The sequence below is a fragment of the Microcaecilia unicolor genome, chromosome 3 (genome assembly GCF_901765095.1).
Source record: "Microcaecilia unicolor chromosome 3, aMicUni1.1, whole genome shotgun sequence".
NCBI lineage: Eukaryota > Metazoa > Chordata > Amphibia > Gymnophiona > Siphonopidae > Microcaecilia > Microcaecilia unicolor.
The window spans coordinates 508,546,359-508,565,282 of record NC_044033.1 but is presented as its reverse complement, the minus strand read 5'-3'; the positions used below and the strand labels follow the sequence as shown (position 1 = coordinate 508,565,282).

At 43.1% G+C, this 18,924-nt stretch overlaps 1 protein-coding gene across 4 annotated transcripts in view; it reads right to left on the bottom strand.

Moving 5' to 3' along the window:
• The window catches only part of LOC115467288 (sorting nexin-14-like), a 181,081-nt gene extending 163,722 nt beyond the window's left edge, over window positions 1-17,359 (bottom strand). For 2 of the 4 annotated variants that reach the window (XM_030199125.1, XM_030199127.1), the window contains exons 1-4: window positions 17,097-17,359; window positions 12,928-13,048; window positions 1,582-1,658; window positions 1,314-1,392 (exon numbers count right to left, since the gene is read on the bottom strand). In XM_030199125.1, the coding sequence (XP_030054985.1) occupies window positions 1,314-1,392; window positions 1,582-1,658; window positions 12,928-13,048; window positions 17,097-17,233 (414 nt within the window). In that variant the 5' untranslated portion in view covers window positions 17,234-17,359. The remainder of the gene's footprint in view (window positions 1-1,313; window positions 1,393-1,581; window positions 1,659-12,927; window positions 13,049-17,096) is intronic. The other 2 variants (XM_030199126.1, XM_030199128.1) reach the window with 1 other exon arrangement.
• Window positions 17,360-18,924: the final 1,565 nt, after the last annotated feature.

Below are 18,924 nucleotides of genomic sequence, written 5' to 3'. Positions count from 1 at the left end.
ACAACAATCCCACTGACACTGGAATTGGGTTTGCCAGCCAGTTGTCAAAGCAGTTAATTTGGTCATCTGGTAAATAAAATCCATCTTGTGAAGCACAATGTTCATCGCTTTTTTCCAGGCCACTGCCAAGGCGATCTTGCCGGCAACAAAAATGCTAGTAGCCAGTCTACGTAAGTCCGCTTTACTACCCACTGGTTTAAAATGCAGCAGGCAATATTCCGCCTTGGTAGGCCACTCCTGTCACCTGCTATATAAAAGATGCAAAACCTCTGTCCAATAGCTTTGTATGTTAGAGCAGGCCCGCCATATATGATACATATCCCCCATGCTCCCACATCCTCTCCAACAGTGAGTAGAGCCGCTACCAAACATTTTTACCAGACGACAGAGAGTATAGTACCAGTGATACAACAGTTTGTAACTATTTTCCACCAGGGAACTGGTCACAGATGGTGTTTAAGGATTTACAGAATGAAGACTTAAGGTGAGCAAAGGACCTGATTCACGATCACTAGGCTGTTATTTTTTTTATGTCTCACCAGTATTTCCTTGATTTGCATACCTTGAGGGACATTCAATGGGTCATTATACACCCTTGGTATTCCCCCCCACCCCCCATTACTGTTCTCATCCCATCCCACATTTGGAATTCTTTGCCCCTCAGCTATCAGGTCTATTACTGATACCTGTTCTCCTAGAAAGCAGTTAAAAGACATTTGCCCAGAATTTCATTTATTTCAATTTATATTCCACTATTATCCAGAGCGGATTAAAAACTAACATAGCACATGCTAAAAAGCACTTGGGTAAACATAGCCCTTAGATCGGCAGGTTAAGGATTTGCTATTCTGGTTTCATTATTTGTGCGTTAATTTTTGTTTTAGGTCTCTGTTATATATTACCAGCCGTTAAGCCCGTAACAACGGGCTAGTTTTTTTTGTTTTCCTATGGCATCCCCCCCCCCCCCCCCCCCCCCCCCCCCGTTCACCAACCCTGCTCTCTCCCCTGCCCTCCCCCCAGCATCTGTTTCCCTCAGTTCCGCCCCCCCCTCCTTCCCTCCATGCTCCCTCCTCCTCCGATTTCCACGCCCATGTCCAAGCCCTCCTCCCTATTGGGCTGTACTGCTGGTGGAGGCGGGGCTTGGACTTCTACACTCTCAGCGTTTTGACTCTACTGCGCATTTGCAGGTGAGTCAGTCACTTGCCGTTTATATGTTTGATAACCTACTTTGGACAGTATTAGATTGGGGAGGAGGGGCAAAAAAATGTTTCAAATAAAGCTCTATGTAAACATGTGTGTAATAAACAAGTTACCTCAGAAAGAGATGCATCGACCTTAGAAGATACTTTCAGACCCAACCACGGCTGATACTTTTCAAGGAGCAAAGTAGGCCTACCAAACAACAAAGTAAAACGTTTGACTTGTTTTCCCAACAGTAGACTATGAAAATATAGATGTCAACATAGATGTGATTCACATAAATTTGGTTTCCCATCCAGAATCTGTAAATGATCTGGCAAGAACCAAAGCTTTTCTGGATCAGGTATTAATGGGTTTGTAAAAGTTTCATACACAACTTGCCTGTGCCTTTTGCATTTCACTTTACCACAGACGGCACAACACTGTCTTTGTAGGAATGACTCTTGCAGTCCCAGCTGCTGAGGAGGAAGAAAAAAGACAAAAAAAGATAGATCTTATTGATAAGAAACAATAAAAAGCATGACTAACAGTAATTCTGATAAATATAAACACTTGGAAACAAATCATGAAGTAAGCAAATGCATGGATGTATCAGGAGGAAAATCCTCAAGAAGCACCTTCTCCCACAAAACACACGGGTAGAAGGGCTAGGGCTTCTTCACACCCTTGTCACCTCTCGTTTAGACTACTGCAATCTGCTTCTTGCTGGCCTCCCACTTAGTCACCTCTCTCCTCTCCAATCGGTTCAAAACTCTGCTGCCCGTCTCGTCTCCCGCCAGGGTCACTTTACTCATACTACCCCTCTCCTCAAGTCACTTCACTGGCTCCCTATCCGTTTTCGCATCCTCTTCAAACTTCTTCTACTAACCTATAAATGTACTCACTCTGCTGCTCCCCAGTATCTCTCCACACTCGTCCTTCCCTTCACTCCTTCCCGTGCACTCCGCTCCACGGATAAATCCTTCTTATCTGTTCCCTTCTCCACTACTGCCAACTCCAGACTTCACGCCTTCTGTCTCGCTGCACCCTACGCCTGGAATAAACTTCCTGAGCCCCTACGTCTTGCCCCATCCTTGGCCACCTTTAAATCTAGACTGAAAGCCCACCTCTTTAACATTGCTTTTGACTCGTAACCACTTGTAACCACTCGCCTCCACCTACCCTCCTCTCCTCCCTCCTGTACAAATTCATTGATCTGATTTGCTTACTTTATTTTTTGTCTATTAGATTGTATAAGCTCTTTGAGCAGGGACTGTCCTTCTTCTATGTTTGTGCAGCGCTACGTACGCCTTGTAGCGCTATAGAAATGCTAACTAGTAGTAGTAGTAGTTAATCATTGGAAAAAAACCTCCTGGAACTTTTAACTTCAAAACATCAAAACAGTTTAAATCTACTGCGCTGCTGAACTTTCTTTAAATGTCAAGAAAAATAGAGAAGGCACTTAGCCCTTCATGTGTCCGTCGGCAGTCTGAACGGAAAAGCACTGGACCGGAAGTTCTGAAGCAGCAGTGGCGAAATGGAGGCCACCGTTAACCATGGTCTCAGTCACGGAGGAGCCTTAAAGAAGTTTGTCAAGCTAAGCACCTTCTCTATTTTTCTTGACATTTAAAGAAAGTTCAGCAGCGCAGTAGATTTAAACTGTTTTGATGTTTTGAAGTTAAAAGTTCCAGGAGGTTTTTTCCAATGATGAAGAAGCCCTAGCCCTTCTACCCGTGTGTTTTGTGGGAGAAGGTGCTTCTTGAGGTTTTTCCTCCTGATACATCCATGCATTTGCTTACTTCATGATTTGTTTCCAAGTATTTATACTTATTGGATTTTCCTTTATTGGAAGCTTGTTCCCTGAGCTATTTTGTAGTTGATACCTAAGTATTAACAGTAATTCTGTACATTTCAAAACACAGAAGATGACAGCAGATAAAGACCATATGGCCAATCCTGTCTGCCTATCCATGTGCATGTCCCATGTTTTCTTGAATTCAGATATAATCCTCATCTCTACCACCTCCATCCACCACCCTTTCTGCAAAGAATTATTTCCATAGATACCTTCCGAGTCTATCCCCTTTTAACTTCATCTTATGCCCTCTTGTTCCAGAGCTTCCTTTCAATAGAGAGAGACCTGTGTGCCTATGCTGTGGTAGTTTCAACAATTTTTTTTTGTTGTTACATTTGTACCCTGCGCTTTCCCACTCATGGCAGGCTCAATGCGGCTTACATGGGGCAATGGAGGGTTAAGTGACTTGCCCAGAGTCACAAGGAGCTGCCTGTGCCTGAAGTGGGAATCCAACTCAGTTCCTCAGTTCCCCAGGACCAAAGTCCACCACCCTAACCACTAGGCCACTCCTCCACTGTTGCTACTATTTGAGATTCTACATGGAATGTTGCTATTCCACTAGCAACATTCCATGTAGAAGTCGGCCCTTGCAGATCACCAATGTGGCCGCGCAGGCTTCTGCTTCTGTGAGTCTGATGTCCTGCACGTACGTGCAGGACGTCAGACTCACAGAAACAGAAGCCTGCGCAGCCTTCTACATGGAATGTTGCTAGTGGAATAGCTTATAAACACAAACCAGGACTCTAAAGCCACCTGCTTCGAGTAAGTGCTATCACAAACAGTTATTTCACCTGTGTAATGTAGTAATATTTTTGTGTATAGAGTACCCTCAGATAAAACCACCGTAACTGCAGTCAATGATGCTGCTAAAACGTGGTATAGCACTTCTTTCATAAGGTAACTCTAATATTGTTTTTGGGGGAGAGCAACCTCTGCTCACATTTTTTTATGCATCCCAAACACCACAGTGCTATAAAATCACTTATTCTTCTTTAAAAAATTTACATACACTGAGTGAAAAAAACTGTGCACTTATCTCGTAAGTTCTTGCCTCCCTGGCAGAACTGTGTTGCCTTGCTGAAACATTTAGCAATAGCCTTCCCCTGGAACCGCCCGACTCCGCGGGGTTTCAATCACTTTCCTCAGGGACAAAGGGTTAAGGCTGCATAAATCGCTTCTTCCTCTCTTTTTTTGTCTCAAGCAATCCACAAAACAAGGCAAAACCTGCTTTTTCTTTGTGGCTTATAAAGCATCCGCATCCATGAAAGGTCGGAAATGACGTCATTTTTTCAACTAGCTTTATGCAAACAATTCCAAGACTGACAGAAAGACGAATGGTTTACAGTCCTATAAGAGCCTTCCAAATCAAATAATAATGTTCCATTCTACATTTTCATTGAGCCCCAAAGGGCTCATTGTTTTTAAAGTAAAGATCCACCACTGCTCCCGTCTGGCTAATGCCATAGTCCGGTCCATATTGTTCATCCAAACAGGAATGTGGTCAATAATAAACCACTGTAAATCTGCAAATGTATGTTTAAATTGTTCACAATGTGGAACTATAGGAGCTGTCATAGTTTTTGTGGATAATCTACTTTTATGTTCTATCAATCTTACCCTCATATGTCTGATAGTACGCCCTACATAAAACAAATGGCAGGGGCACTCAATGATGTATATTACAAAAGATGTAGTGCATGTCGTGTTATGTCTCAGTTGAAATGTTCTTGACGTTTGTCGGTGAGTCCACTGTGTCATAGAATAAGTCTGGCTACAAAATTGGCAAGAACCACAAGGTTGATGTGTACCACCCTCCGTATCCAAATTGTTATGTCTAATGGAGGTATGCACTAGTCGATCTCTGAGATTTTTCCCTCGCGTATAAGCGATACATGGCTGTTCCGAAAAAATATTGTGGAAGGTTAACACCTGCCAGTGTCTGTTGATGATTTGAGCAATTTGAGGAGCCATAGTAGAAAAGCCCAACACGCATACCATCCTGTTTAAAGGTTCCTTGGGCTTGTCACAAAGCAATAGCGATCTCTGAGCAAACCACGCTCGTTTGTATGCTTGTCTAATACAGTTCTCAGGGTATCCACGAGTTCGTAGTTTATCCATTAATAACACGGCTTGATGTTTAAAAGATATATCCGTAGTACATATTCTCCGTAATCGTAAGAACTGGCCTACTGGTAAAGACCATTTCAACCTGTGGGGATGATGACTGTTAAACTGCAACAAAGTATTTCTATCCGTGGGCTTATGGTAAACTGTGGTGTATAAGCTGCCAGTGCCCTTAATTATTTCTGTATCCAAAAATATAGCATGTTGTCTGTGTTTATTCATAGTAAATTTCAAATGGGCATCTTTACTGTTCAACCAATCAAAGAACTGATCTAAATGGCTCTCAGTGGAATAGCAACATTCCATATAGAATCTCCAATAGTAGCAACATTCCATGTAGAATCTCCAATAGTATCTGTTTTATTTTTGTTACATTTGTACCCTGTGCTTTCCCACTCATGGCAGGCTCAATGTGGCTTACATGGGGCAATAGAGGGTTAAGTGACTTGCCCAGAGTCACAAGGAGCTGCCTGTGCCTGAAGTGGAAATCGAACTCAGTTCCTCAGGACCAAAGTCCACCACCCTAACCACTAGGCCACTCTCCTCCACATCCACATATTGATGATGCAACCAAATAAACAGCCAAAAAGCACAATATACAAAAAGTGAAAACAAAAGCATCTGAATAACAGCACACCAATAAGCTCATCATTTGAGTTTTAACATTTTTCTCCCCCCCTCCCAGTCCCACCACCCCCCCTCCCCTTTCCACAGTATATGTAGTGGTAGCAACACTGATGTCATACATACTAAGCCAGTCCAATTTATGGTCTGTGTACAAAACAAGAAAACGGTGCATCTCCACAACTGTTTAACAGCCAGTAAAAGCACCCGACAGAGTAGTGCTTAAACCAATCCAGGGGTCTGGTTCCTAATTGCACCAAACCTCACACACCTCAAGCAGACCACACTGCTACCATTCTTCCTCATTATAATGAAACCCCACCCCTCCTTGTAACACACCAACACAGAACACATCATTCTCTCCCTCCCTTGACCGGACTCACACTAACAACAAGCTAGACTACTCACACACTAATAAATCCACCCCCCCCCCCAAACCCCACCTGGGGAGATGCCCGAACCCTCAATCTAAATACGAGATGAATGGCCTACTCCTTATACCACACCTAAAGAGAATTTACCACCAAACTCCTCCCTCTAGCAGACAAGCTTTGAACATATGGCCCCCAAATTTCATGCTGTGGTAATATTTAAAAGTCTCGATCGTATCACCTCGTCTTCCTTCCAAAGTCTACATATTGAGGTCGGTAAGTTTGTCTCTATGTATTTATGATGAAGAGCACTGACCATTTTAGTAGCCACCCGTAGGACTGACTCCGTCCTATTTATATCTTTTCGAAGCTGCGGTGTCCAGTATTGTACACAGTCCTCTACATGGGGCCTCACCAGAAACTGAACATGTTAGGGGGCGAGCAGGGTTTTTGCACATGAGGGCATCAAGGCTCTTTGGTACTGAAGTTAATTGCTGGTGCTGGGCCAGGTACTTTGACAGGAAGTGAAACGGGAGAGCAGCTTTCAGTAAGCAAGGGACAATGTTAGGATCAGGGGAGTCGGGGGGGGGGGGGGAGAAAGAGAGGGCTACTAGATAAAGAAGGGGAATTCTCAGGGGTGGGGTTTTCACATTGAAATAAAATGTTGACAATTCAAGTTTATGTAAAACTAGCCGTTAAGCCCGTTAAAACGGGCAAGATTTCCAGCTACCCTCCTCGCCGCCGCTCCCTCCCCCCTCCGTGCCGGGCCCCCTGCACTGACCTGACAGCGCCTCTCACCTCCTGCAGCGCTTGCACATGAAGGTGAGAGGCGCTGTCAGGTCAGTGCAGGGGGCCCGATGCGGAGGAGGGCAGGAGTGGCAGCAGGGATGGGGGGGGAGGGTGGAGGTTGGTGCGCGCGATGTTCGTTTCCAGGCAGCAGCGTCCAACAGTGACTCCGACTCCGTTTCCCTCTCTGTTCCGCCCGCTGACATCCTCACGTCTTGACGCGAGGGCGGGACAGAGAGGGAAGTCTCTACTGCGCATTTGCAGGTGAGTCGGTCACTTGCCGTTTATATGTTTGATTAGCCCTGCTAGTCAAGTCAATGTAGAGAGAACTATATGTAGCAGGCTGGGGGGGGGGGGGGTAGGAAGGAAAGAGATGCTACAGACCATAGGAGGAAGGGAAGGAAAAAGAGAAATGCTGGAGACCATATATATATTTTTTTGAGGGGGTGGGATTTTGTGTGTTGATTTTTATGTACGGGGAGGGAATATTTATATGTGTGACCCTCCACATAAAAGGCTACCCACTCCTATACTAAAGTGGAAAACAAAAGTGAGGGGAGAAAAGAAGAAAACCAAGACAAAACAGGGTCCCAAGATTCAAATAAAAAAAAAAAAAGTGCTGCCTAAAGATTAAGGTGGAAAATTATTTCACTCTGGTGAAATAATTATTTTTAAAGTTTCTTAACCACTACTGGCCTCAGTACAGAACAGATTTTGAGAAAATTAGCACAAATTAGTTTTGGAAAAATACTCCTTAACCCATCCAAAATTATTATTATTAATAATTCAGTTTCAGAGTCCAGATACTCCGATCACTAGGTCTTAATCATTAATTTTGTACACTGAACAAACAGCAAAACTGAAACAGAACATATATTTCTACATTATTTGAGAATTTAATACATAAGAACTGGAATCAGTGTTAGCACTTATTGAAATTAGTACATCAGCATATTTAATGAGTAAGATGTGCTGTTCTGGCTGCCCCAGATCCTGAAAAAAGTACAGAGAAGAGTAACTAAAATGAAAAAAAGAGGATGAAAGGGCTCCCCTATGAAAAAGGCAAAACAGGTTATGAACAGCTTGAAGAGAATAAAGGGGTTATGAAAGAGCATCGACTCTTTCCCAAGCCAAGTTCTGTAGCAGCCCTTGCTAGTCAGGTTTTCAGGATATCCACAATGAATACGTATGAAAGAGATTTGCATATAATGGAAACCGTGTATGCAAATCAAGTTCATGCATACTTGAGAAACACTGTGACAGCGGGTTATAAAATTATGAGTGGGGTCACACAGATTAGATAGGGAACAGTCATTTCCCCTTTCAAATAATACTAAGGGGCCCTTTTACAAAGCAGTGCTAAAAAGTGGTCTTCCTGAACCCTTACACAGGTCTTGTCTGCACATCAAGGCAATTTTTAGAACAGCAGTAAAAGGACCGTTTTCAGATTTTCATATGAAAAGATTAGCACATGAGCCCTCACCACTACCTAATTTGTAGGCGGTAAGGGCTTACGTGCCAGGTGCCCTCGGCCTGGATTGGCCGCTGTTGTGGACAGGATGCTGGGCTCGATGGACCCTTCGTCTTTTCCCAGTGTGGCATTACTTACAGTTACATAGTAGATGACGGCAGAAAAAGACCGAGAAGATCCGCCAGCAAGCGGAAAACTCAAGCACCCCACGGTAAAAACAATAATGTGTAAAAAGTGGGAGTACTATAATATTCATTGTTTTAACTTTTTCTGTAGATATAAATTTTTTCTGTTCTTTTATCATACATATCATATACAGTGGGGGAAATAAGTATTTGATCCCTTGCTGATTTTGTAAGTTTGCCCACTGACAAAGACATGAGCAGCCCATAATTGAAGGGTAGGTTATTGGTAACAGTGAGAGATAGCACATCACAAATTAAATCCGGAAAATCACATTGTGGAAAGTATATGAATTTATTTGCATTCTGCAGAGGGAAATAAGTATTTGATCCCCCACCAACCAGTAAGAGATCTGGCCCCTACAGACCAGGTAGATGCTCCAAATCAACTCGTTACCTGCATGACAGACAGCTGTCGGCAATGGTCACCTGTATGAAAGACACCTGTCCACAGACTCAGTGAATCAGTCAGACTCTAACCTCTACAAAATGGCCAAGAGCAAGGAGCTGTCTAAGGATGTCAGGGACAAGATCATACACCTGCACAAGGCTGGAATGGGCTACAAAACCATCAGTAAGACGCTGGGCGAGAAGGAGACAACTGTTGGTGCCATAGTAAGAAAATGGAAGAAGTACAAAATGACTGTCAATCGACAAAGATCTGGGGCTCCACGCAAAATCTCACCTCGTGGGGTATCCTTGATCATGAGGAAGGTTAGAAATCAGCCTACAACTACAAGGGGGGAACTTGTCAATGATCTCAAGGCAGCTGGGACCACTGTCACCACGAAAACCATTGGTAACACATTACGACATAACGGATTGCAATCCTGCAGTGCCCGCAAGGTCCCCCTGCTCCGGAAGGCACATGTGACGGCCCGTCTGAAGTTTGCCAGTGAACACCTGGATGATGCCGAGAGTGATTGGGAGAAGGTGCTGTGGTCAGATGAGACAAAAATTGAGCTCTTTGGCATGAACTCAACTCGCCGTGTTTGGAGGAAGAGAAATGCTGCCTATGACCCAAAGAACACCGTCCCCACTGTCAAGCATGGAGGTGGAAATGTTATGTTTTGGGGGTGTTTCTCTGCTAAGGGCACAGGACTACTTCACCGCATCAATGGGAGAATGGATGGGGCCATGTACCGTACAATTCTGAGTGACAACCTCCTTCCCTCCGCCAGGGCCTTAAAAATGGGTCGTGGCTGGGTCTTCCAGCACGACAATGACCCAAAACATACAGCCAAGGCAACAAAGGAGTGGCTCAGGAAGAAGCACATTAGGGTCATGGAGTGGCCTAGCCAGTCACCAGACCTTAATCCCATTGAAAACTTATGGAGGGAGCTGAAGCTGCGAGTTGCCAAGCGACAGCCCAGAACTCTTAATGATTTAGAGATGATCTGCAAAGAGGAGTGGACCAAAATTCCTCCTGACATGTGTGCAAACCTCATCATCAACTACAGAAGACGTCTGACCGCTGTGCTTGCCAACAAGGGTTTTGCCACCAAGTATTAGGTCTTGTTTGCCAGAGGGATTAAATACTTATTTCCCTCTGCAGAATGCAAATAAATTCATATACTTTCCACAATGTGATTTTCCGGATTTAATTTGTGATGTGCTATCTCTCACTGTTACCAATAACCTACCCTTCAATTATGGGCTGCTCATGTCTTTGTCAGTGGGCAAACTTACAAAATCAGCAAGGGATCAAATACTTATTTCCCCCACTGTATAAATGTACTTTTTATAGACTCCTGATGCAGGCCTGACGGCCGAAACACGACGTTGTGTCGAGTCTTCAAACCTTCAATAAAGTTTTTTGTTTAAGAACATCCTCCAGTTTCTGGTATCCTTGGTCGTACTCCCACTTTTTACACATTATGGCAGAAAAAGACCTGAACGGTCCATCCAGCCAAACTCATATGTGCTACTTTTTGTGTATACCTTACCTTGATTTGTACCTGTCCTTTTCAGGGCACAGACCGTATAAGTCTGCCCAGCACTATCCCCGCCTCCCAACCACCAGCCCCGCCTCCCACCACCGGTTCTGGCACAGACCGTATAAGTCTGCCCAGCACTATCCCGCCTCCCAACCACCAGCCCCGCCTCCCACCACTGGTTCTGGCACAGACCGTATAAGTCTGCCCAGCACTATCCCCGCCTCCCGCCACCGTACAGATTACTTATGTATTAATCTGTTAGCACACAGCAACATAGCTGTGCTGATTACCACAGAAACACCCACTTCCCATTCCCCCAGACACACCCCCCCTCCTTGGTAAAATAAAAACATTTTTTAGTGCATGCTGTACGCATACTAACCTAGAACTTACCACTGGACACCTGAGTGGGCCAGGTGGTTAGCCCTTTTAAGCTGCAGCAAGCACAGCTAGCGTTTACTGCAGCTTAATAAAAGGATCCATAAGAGAAGAAGGTAGTTTATTAAAACTAAATAGTAACAGACTGAAAACAAAATCGTTGAAAGTTTCTTTTGTTTTAATTCACCCCTCCCACACACACAGTAAAGCGGCCCAAAGTGGCAATTTTCTGACCTGGAACCCTCTTTGAACTTTGTTCTTTTTCTTTGCTGTAGCTGAAACGGAAAGTGGAGCCCTTCGCTGGCTGACTCCTCCCCTCCCCTCCCCCAAACATAAAGGAATCCTTTTATCTTGCTAGAAAGTGGCCGGTGCTGCAATCAGCATGTGGATTTGCCACGTGCTTCATCCACTTTCTAGAGCGACAGAAAAAATGGCAGTGGTTTTGTTTTTTTGGAGGGGGGGGGGGGGTTTATGACCACATGCTAATTTCCCCATTAACACCAGGAACCCTTAGCACCACCTATTTAGGAGGCAGAAAGGGCTCCCATGCTACTCCTGTGGTAACTGGGTAACAAGCAGTAATGCGCCCGCACTACCTCATTAGCGTAGGTACGCCTTCTATGACAAAAACATTAAAAATATTTTTTATCGCGGGAGTAGTGTGCGCTGCTGGCCAAACTACCACAGGACACCTCAGCACATCCCGCAGTATTGCCCTTTTACCTTGCGGTAGGCCCGCTTTAGACCTACCACACCTTAATAAAAGGGCCCCAAAATTTGCTATACTGTGTTTGGTTTTATGTCGTTTTGACCAGTACTTATGTCCGAAATATCTCTTGCAATAATACTATGTTTTAGATATTTGTAATGTCTTTTTATGTCACTATACGTTACTATTTATGTTATTTGTTTTTTTTTTATTTGTATAGATTCCTGACGCAGGTCAGTACGGCCGAAACACAGCTGTGTCGAGTCCCTTTCTCCCTGCTATCGTTTGGCTAATAAAGTTGATTTCTTAATTTTTACACCAAGGTGTCATCTATTTTATGTAATTTTTAATCTTTATGTATTTATATTTTTTTAAATACATATTTTATGATTATTTTCAAATTTTGATGTTTTTACATTATTTTGCTTTTTAGTTTTAATTTTTATTTTTGTTAGTCATCTTCGCTGTTTTGTTTACTATACTGGTTTCCAACAGACACCGCTCCAGACAGGACAAGTACTAGACGGGATCTCAAAGTGCAAATTTTCTCTCGTTTACCTTATTAGTATTTGGACTTTTTCTCCAAAAACTTGTCCAAACATTTTTTTTTATACCCAGCTACGCTAAAGCTTTTACCACCTCCTCTGGCAATAAATTCCAGATCTTAATTATGTATTGAGTGAAGAAGAAAAAAAAAAATTCCCATTTCTTTTAAAATGTTCTACTTGGTAACTTCAGTGCAGGGCCTCTAGTCTTTACTCTTTCAAGCAGTACAAGCAAGAAAAGTTATGAAGAAGTCAAGGCCATCTAACACAGCTGCCTTTATAAGGGTTTACACAAGTTTCTAGAGGAAAAGTCCATAAACCATTAGCCACATAGACCTGAGAAAGTCACTGCTTACCCTAAAAACTGGCATGAAAAGGGATGAATTTACTTTTCAGGTGCAGCCAGATACCTGTACCATGGATTGGCTTTTGGAAACAGAAGGCTGGGTTTGATGAAACTTTGACCTGACTCAGTAAAGCACACCTTACATTCAGTTGTCCTAGTAACAGTTTTGACACTTAGGGCCCCATTTACGAAGCGGAGCTAGAGGTACGTTAGTGCTTTTAGCGGGCGCTAACTGTGTAGGCGCACACAATATTCCTATGGGCGCCTACACAACGCGCTCTAACTTTGTGCACGCTCTAAAAACGCAAGCGCACCTTAGTAAACAGGACTCTTAGCGAGAACATGAAACAAACTATGCACAAGTGACACAAACACAGGACATATGCTAAAATAAAGGAACAAAAAAAAACCAAAACGTACCTTTGGTTTATATTTACGTTTGAAAAAAATATTTGGCAAGAGAGAATCCAGTTCCAACAAACTATAGAACGTAACAACTCCAACCACAAATGACCAGAAGATCATAAGAATGTGAAGATACCTAGTGGAAGAAAACAAACCAACGTTAACCAAAGGTTGGCAATTTTACCAACAGTACTAATAATTTTGACCAAAATAATACGTCTCTTTTTAAAGCTTCAAGAGCTCCAGGTTGACTTGCAGGTAAATTTCAATTTCTTTTGACAGAAACTTTAAATGAATTATGTTCACTTTTTCAGTGCCCAGATTTCTACTTTATTTTTAAATCACATATATAGCAAAATACCTTAATGCAATGAGTGCCTGCACTTTATTTTAAAAAAGGGGGTACATTTCAAAATGTCTGGCAGTCACTGCAGCAAGAGCTAAGTCACAGATAAAAAATTAAAGTGCACCAATTCCTTTATTTTTAGCAAAATCTGGGAGAATGCAAAAAAATAAAAATTATACCAAATCTCTATAGCACAGAACCAAATATCCACCATCCTTCAATGGCGGTCAATTTACAAGCACTATGCATGCTTTATACATCTCAATCCAGGTACTTATACGTTTGTGTGACCAAAACATACAAGCCAGCATTTTACAAAAGGGTAGGACAAAATGTTTAAGGCACTAAAACGTACAGGGCTAACAGAGGGAAGTCAAGGGTGGTACAGGGCAGTGTCACGGACAGCACTGTCAGCAACGTCTATCCCTGATTCTGAACAGCACATTGACGTACATCCAACACCAGATGAATGTCAGGACTTAGGCCATCTTTAAATCTCAAGTAAGTGCTGCCGCACCAAGTCCTTGTGACTGTTTATATTGGGACTGTGAGAGGCTATAAATGCACGGAGGCGAGTCTCAACTGAAAGGAAGCTCTGGAACGAGGGGGCACAGGATGAAGGTGAAAGGGGACAGTCTCAGAAGTAACCTGAGGAAACACTTTTCATGGAAAGGCTGGTGAAGTCATGGAACAAAACTAACTTAATCATAAGCACACTAACTCAGTTAATATAGAGTGTAGTATCCATTCTTTTTTTTCAATTTAAAGTGGAGAAAAATAGACCTCAGTAGTCACTTTCTCCACTTTAAACTGAAAAAAAGAATGGATACTACACTCTATATTAACTGAGTTAGCGTGCTTATGATTAAGTTAGTTTAGTTCAGCTCATTATTAACGTCATAGTTCAGTCTTTTTTGCTGAAATTTCGTCCAGCACTATCTGAATTCATGGAACAGCCTCCCGGTGGGTGGAGACAAAAACAGTATCTGAATTCAAGAGAGCTTGGGACAAGTACATAGGCCCTTTAAAATGAGTGATAGGGAGAATAGATGAAATGGATGGGCAGACTGGATAGGCCATATGGTCTTTATCTGCCTACATTTTTCTAATGTTTCTATGATTACTCTTTCTGTCCACCCAGGTTTGTTGTCTAAAACCCCTCCATCTCCACATGCTACCTCCCCCATCTTCCAATACCATGTCAAAATACAGGGGCAGAACACAATGGTGAGAGCTCGTGTGGGTTATTTTCAGCTTAATGGGCACCTCTGAGCACAATTTTTTCCCGATGTTTTACATTACCACATTTGGAGACATCACCATTTCTGAATGCTTTTAGGACACTTTGGTAGGGGGTAGAGATGTGTCACTTTTACATTAGGCTTCTACGTTTAGTCCTGTGTTTGTGTTTGAAAGCCCACCTCTTTAACATTGCTTTTGACTCGTAACCACTTGTAACCACTCGCCTCCACCTACCCTCCTCTCTTCCCATTCACATTAATTGATTTGATTTGCTTACTTTATTTATTTTTTGTCTATTAGATTGTAAGCTCTTTGAGCAGGGACTGTCTTTCTTCTATGTTTGTGCAGCGCTGCGTATGCTTTGTAGCGCTATAGAAATGCTAAATAGTAGTAGTAGTAAGATACATTACAAGCTCTAGACTTGCCTAAAATGTCTATATGCTGACATCTATGATTTTTCTAAAATGGTGCGTATCTTTTTTTCATGCTTTAAACATGTACAACATCATTTAGGCAGCTCAACAAATTTGCAAAACTTAAAAAAAAAACATGGACAGACCATGAGCATTGCTTCACTATGTTTCTGTGTTCCTTTTGCTTATGGTTCTTGCATTATGTTGATTTTAAAATAAATACACTTGCATATGGTTATTCTGAGCACTGATTCGCCATGTTTCTGTGTTCATTTTGAGTTATGGGGCTTTAGGAACTGATGCTCAGAGCCCGGCGTAAAACTGGTTGGAATATAAGATGCCATTAGTTTCTGTCATTTCTGTTACCCCTCAGAAACAGCCTCCTTTATTTTTCATTTTTGGGTATGCTTCCCTTGTTGCTCACATTTCTTCTGTGCTGGAAACAGCAATGTCAACTAGCATAAAACAAGGCATAGCATAAAGGAGCCTCTGCCTTCTCCAAGAGGGGCTCAGTACTTGCCAATCTTTTTGTGGCTGCGATCCCATGATCGCAGCCAAATAAAATTGCCATACTTCCCCGGGAGGTGCAGAATAAGGGAAAGGGAAATGGGACTTGATATACCGCCTTTCTGTGGTATTTTGCAACTACATTCAAAGCGGTTTACATATATTGAGCCTACTAATAAGTGGGAAGAGGTGGGGGGAAGAGGAGTTGGTGGTTGGGAGGCTAGGATAGGGGAGGGCAGACTTATACGGTCTGTACCAGAGCCGGTGATGGGAGACGGGACTGGTGGTTGGGAGGCGGGAAATACTGCTGGGCAGACTTATACGGTCTGTGCCCTGAAAAAGACAGGTACAAATTCAAGATATGAGTTTATCTTGGGCAGACTAGATGGACCATGCAGGTCTTTTTCTGCCATCATCTACTATGTTACTATGTAATAAATAAATAAATATACAGGTACTTGTTTTGCACCAGGGGCAATGGAGGGTTAAGTGACTTGCCCACAGTCGTAAAGAGCTGCAGTGGGAATCGAAGTCGAACCCAGGTCCCCAGGATCAAAGTCCGCTGCACTAACCACTAGGCTACTCCTCCACTGGCAACGTTCCATGTAGAAGCCTGCCCTTGCAGATCACTAATGCGGCTGCGCAGGCTTCTGTTTCTGTGAGTCTGACGTCCTGCACGTCAGACTCACAGAAACAGAAGCTTGCGCGGCCGAGTTGCTGATTTGCAAGGGCAGGCTTCTACATGGAATGTTGCTAGTGGAATAGCAACATTAACATTCCATGTAGAATCTCAAATAGTAGCAACATTCCAGAATCTCAAATAGTAGCAACAGAATCTCAATAGCAGCAACATTCCATCTAGAATCTCAAATAGGGAAAAGAGAAATGGGACTTGATAAACTGCCTTTCTGAGGTTTTTGCAACTACATTCAAAGCGGTTTACATATATTCAGGTACTTATTTTGTACCAGGGGCAACGGAGGGTTAGGTGACTTGCCCAGAGTCACAAGGAGCTGCAGTGAGAGTCGAACCCAGTTCCCCAGGATCAAAGTCCACTGCACTAACCACTAGGCTACTCCTCCACTAGCAACATTCCATGTGGAAGCCTGCCCTTGCAGATCAGCAACGGGGCCGCGCAGGCTTCTGTTTCTGTGAGTCTGATGTCCTGCACATACTCACAGAAACAGAAGCCTGCGCGACCGCGTTGCTGATCTGCAAGGGCAGGCTTCTACATGGAATGTTGCTAGTGGAATAGCAACATTAACATTCCATGTAGAATCTCAAATAGTAGCAACATTCCAGAATCTCAAATAGTAGCAACAGAATCTCAATAGCAGCAACATTCCATCTAGAATCTCAAATAGGGAAAAGAGAAATGGGACTTGATATACTGCCTTTCAACTACATTCAAAGCGATTTACATATATTCAGGTACTTATTTTGTACCAGGGGCAATGGAGGGTTAAGTGACTCGCCCAGAGTCACAAGGAGCTGCAGCAGCGGGAATTGAACCCAGCTCCCCAGGATCAAAGTCTGCTCCACTAACCACTAGGCTACTCCTATAAAGAGTTCACCTAGATCATGACCCCCCCCCCAAGGCAAGTTTTGTGACCTCATGTAGGGTCCCGACCCATATTGAGAAGCTCTGGGAAAGGGATAGCGCCTTTGCCTTCTACCTGTAGAGGAGCAGCGTGCAAAGCGACAGTACTAGCAGGTAGCAACCGAAGAGCGGATACTGGCGACACGCCTCACGAATGGCATCCACCCGCAGGCTCTGCTTCAGACTCTCGGCCGCCGCTTGGAACCTCGCCATACTGGAAGGGAAGGACCCGAGTCAGCAGCCACTTCCCTCGCCTCCTTGCAATTTCCAATACTCGAACCATATACAACTTCCTTGACAACAACACCCGACAGGTAGTCAACCACGTTACGTCACCTCCGGCTCCAATGCCCGCCCACGCCCCCAAAGGAAGTCTGCCTCCAAAACGTCACCTCCGGAGCGGCGAAGGTCGAGGCTGCGAGCTGGTCCAAAAAACTGAAGCAAAGGAAATTGAAGGAACGGGGAGCGGGATGACGTCAAAACGTTGAAGCCACTTAAGCTATTCTCTCTTCCCCTCCCCTGCGCAGCCGTCATGTCAATACACTCGTATGAGCTGCTGCGTCGGTCTGTATTGCTTGGTAGCATTTTTATTTGATCCCAGTTTTTATTTCATGATATTTGTATCTACATAGTACATATGGGAAGCTTTCAAATAAATTAAAACGCTGTCAAATAAGTAAAAAAAAAATTGTCCTCCACCTTTTAAGGCATTGAAAGCAATGGCAGTAAAACCCGGCTGGCTCAATCCGTCCTCCTTTTTCTGGAGCCAGATAGGCAGTGCCTTAAAAGGTGGAGGACAAAAGAATTTTTTTTTGTACTTATTTGACAGCGTTTTCATATATTTGAAAGCTTCCCATATGTACTATGTAGATATAAATATCATGAAATAAAAACTGGGCTAGATTAAGGAACAAAAGTAAAATAAAGTCAGTAAGGAATCCAGAACAGGAGAATTGAATTGAATTTATTTTTATTTAATTAGAATTTACAGTACAGGTTCCTGTGACAGGCAGGCACATATATATTTTTGTACAGACACAGAAGGGAGGCAGACTCTCCAATTATTTTTATTTGAAGAAAACGTTTAAAGAAAAGATAAAAATAAAGTCACCCAAGACAGATGAAATGAAAACCAAGAGCACCCGAAGATAAAGTAAAGAAGAAGAAAAAAAACAATAACAACAGATACAAAGGACTTATAAAAGAATATATACACTAACACCTTTCACATATACTTCCCTTAAAGGATCTGAGAACTGGAAAAGAGAAAGAGAAATGTATTAAGATATTTGATTTTGTAGTGAAATACAAATTTAAGAAATTAACAAAGTTATACTTACCTCTTTAGTACACCCTGTAGGAAAAGGGAAAATAATTCTCTTAAGTATAAAGTCATTTAGGGACCTGTTTACTAGGTGCGGTAACGTTTTTAACGCGTGTTAACCATGCACGCGCCTACAATATCCCTATAGGTGCCTACATGGTTAGTGTACGCGCTAATTGTAGGGGCGTTCAAAACACCAATGCGCCTTAGTAAGCAGGGACCTTTGTTTAGTAACATATTTCTTGTGCAATAGTCACCTGAGCGTTCTGTGCTGATACACAAACACCCAGTGGCGGCCCGACCATAAGGCCACTGGGGCGCATCGGCGATCCGCCCCGGGTGTCAGCGCCCCTAGGGATGCCACTGCATCCCTCATCTGTCTCCTTCACAAGCTGAAGATCCCTAACCTCTCTAGCCATTGGATGCTCTTCTTTGAACCGGGAAATTATAGACCGGTGAGTCTGATGTCGGTGCCAGGCAAAATGATAGAGACTATTATAAACAACAAAATTGCAGAGCATATTCAAAAGCATGGATTAATGAGACAAAGTTAACGTGGATTTAGAGAAGGGAAATCTTG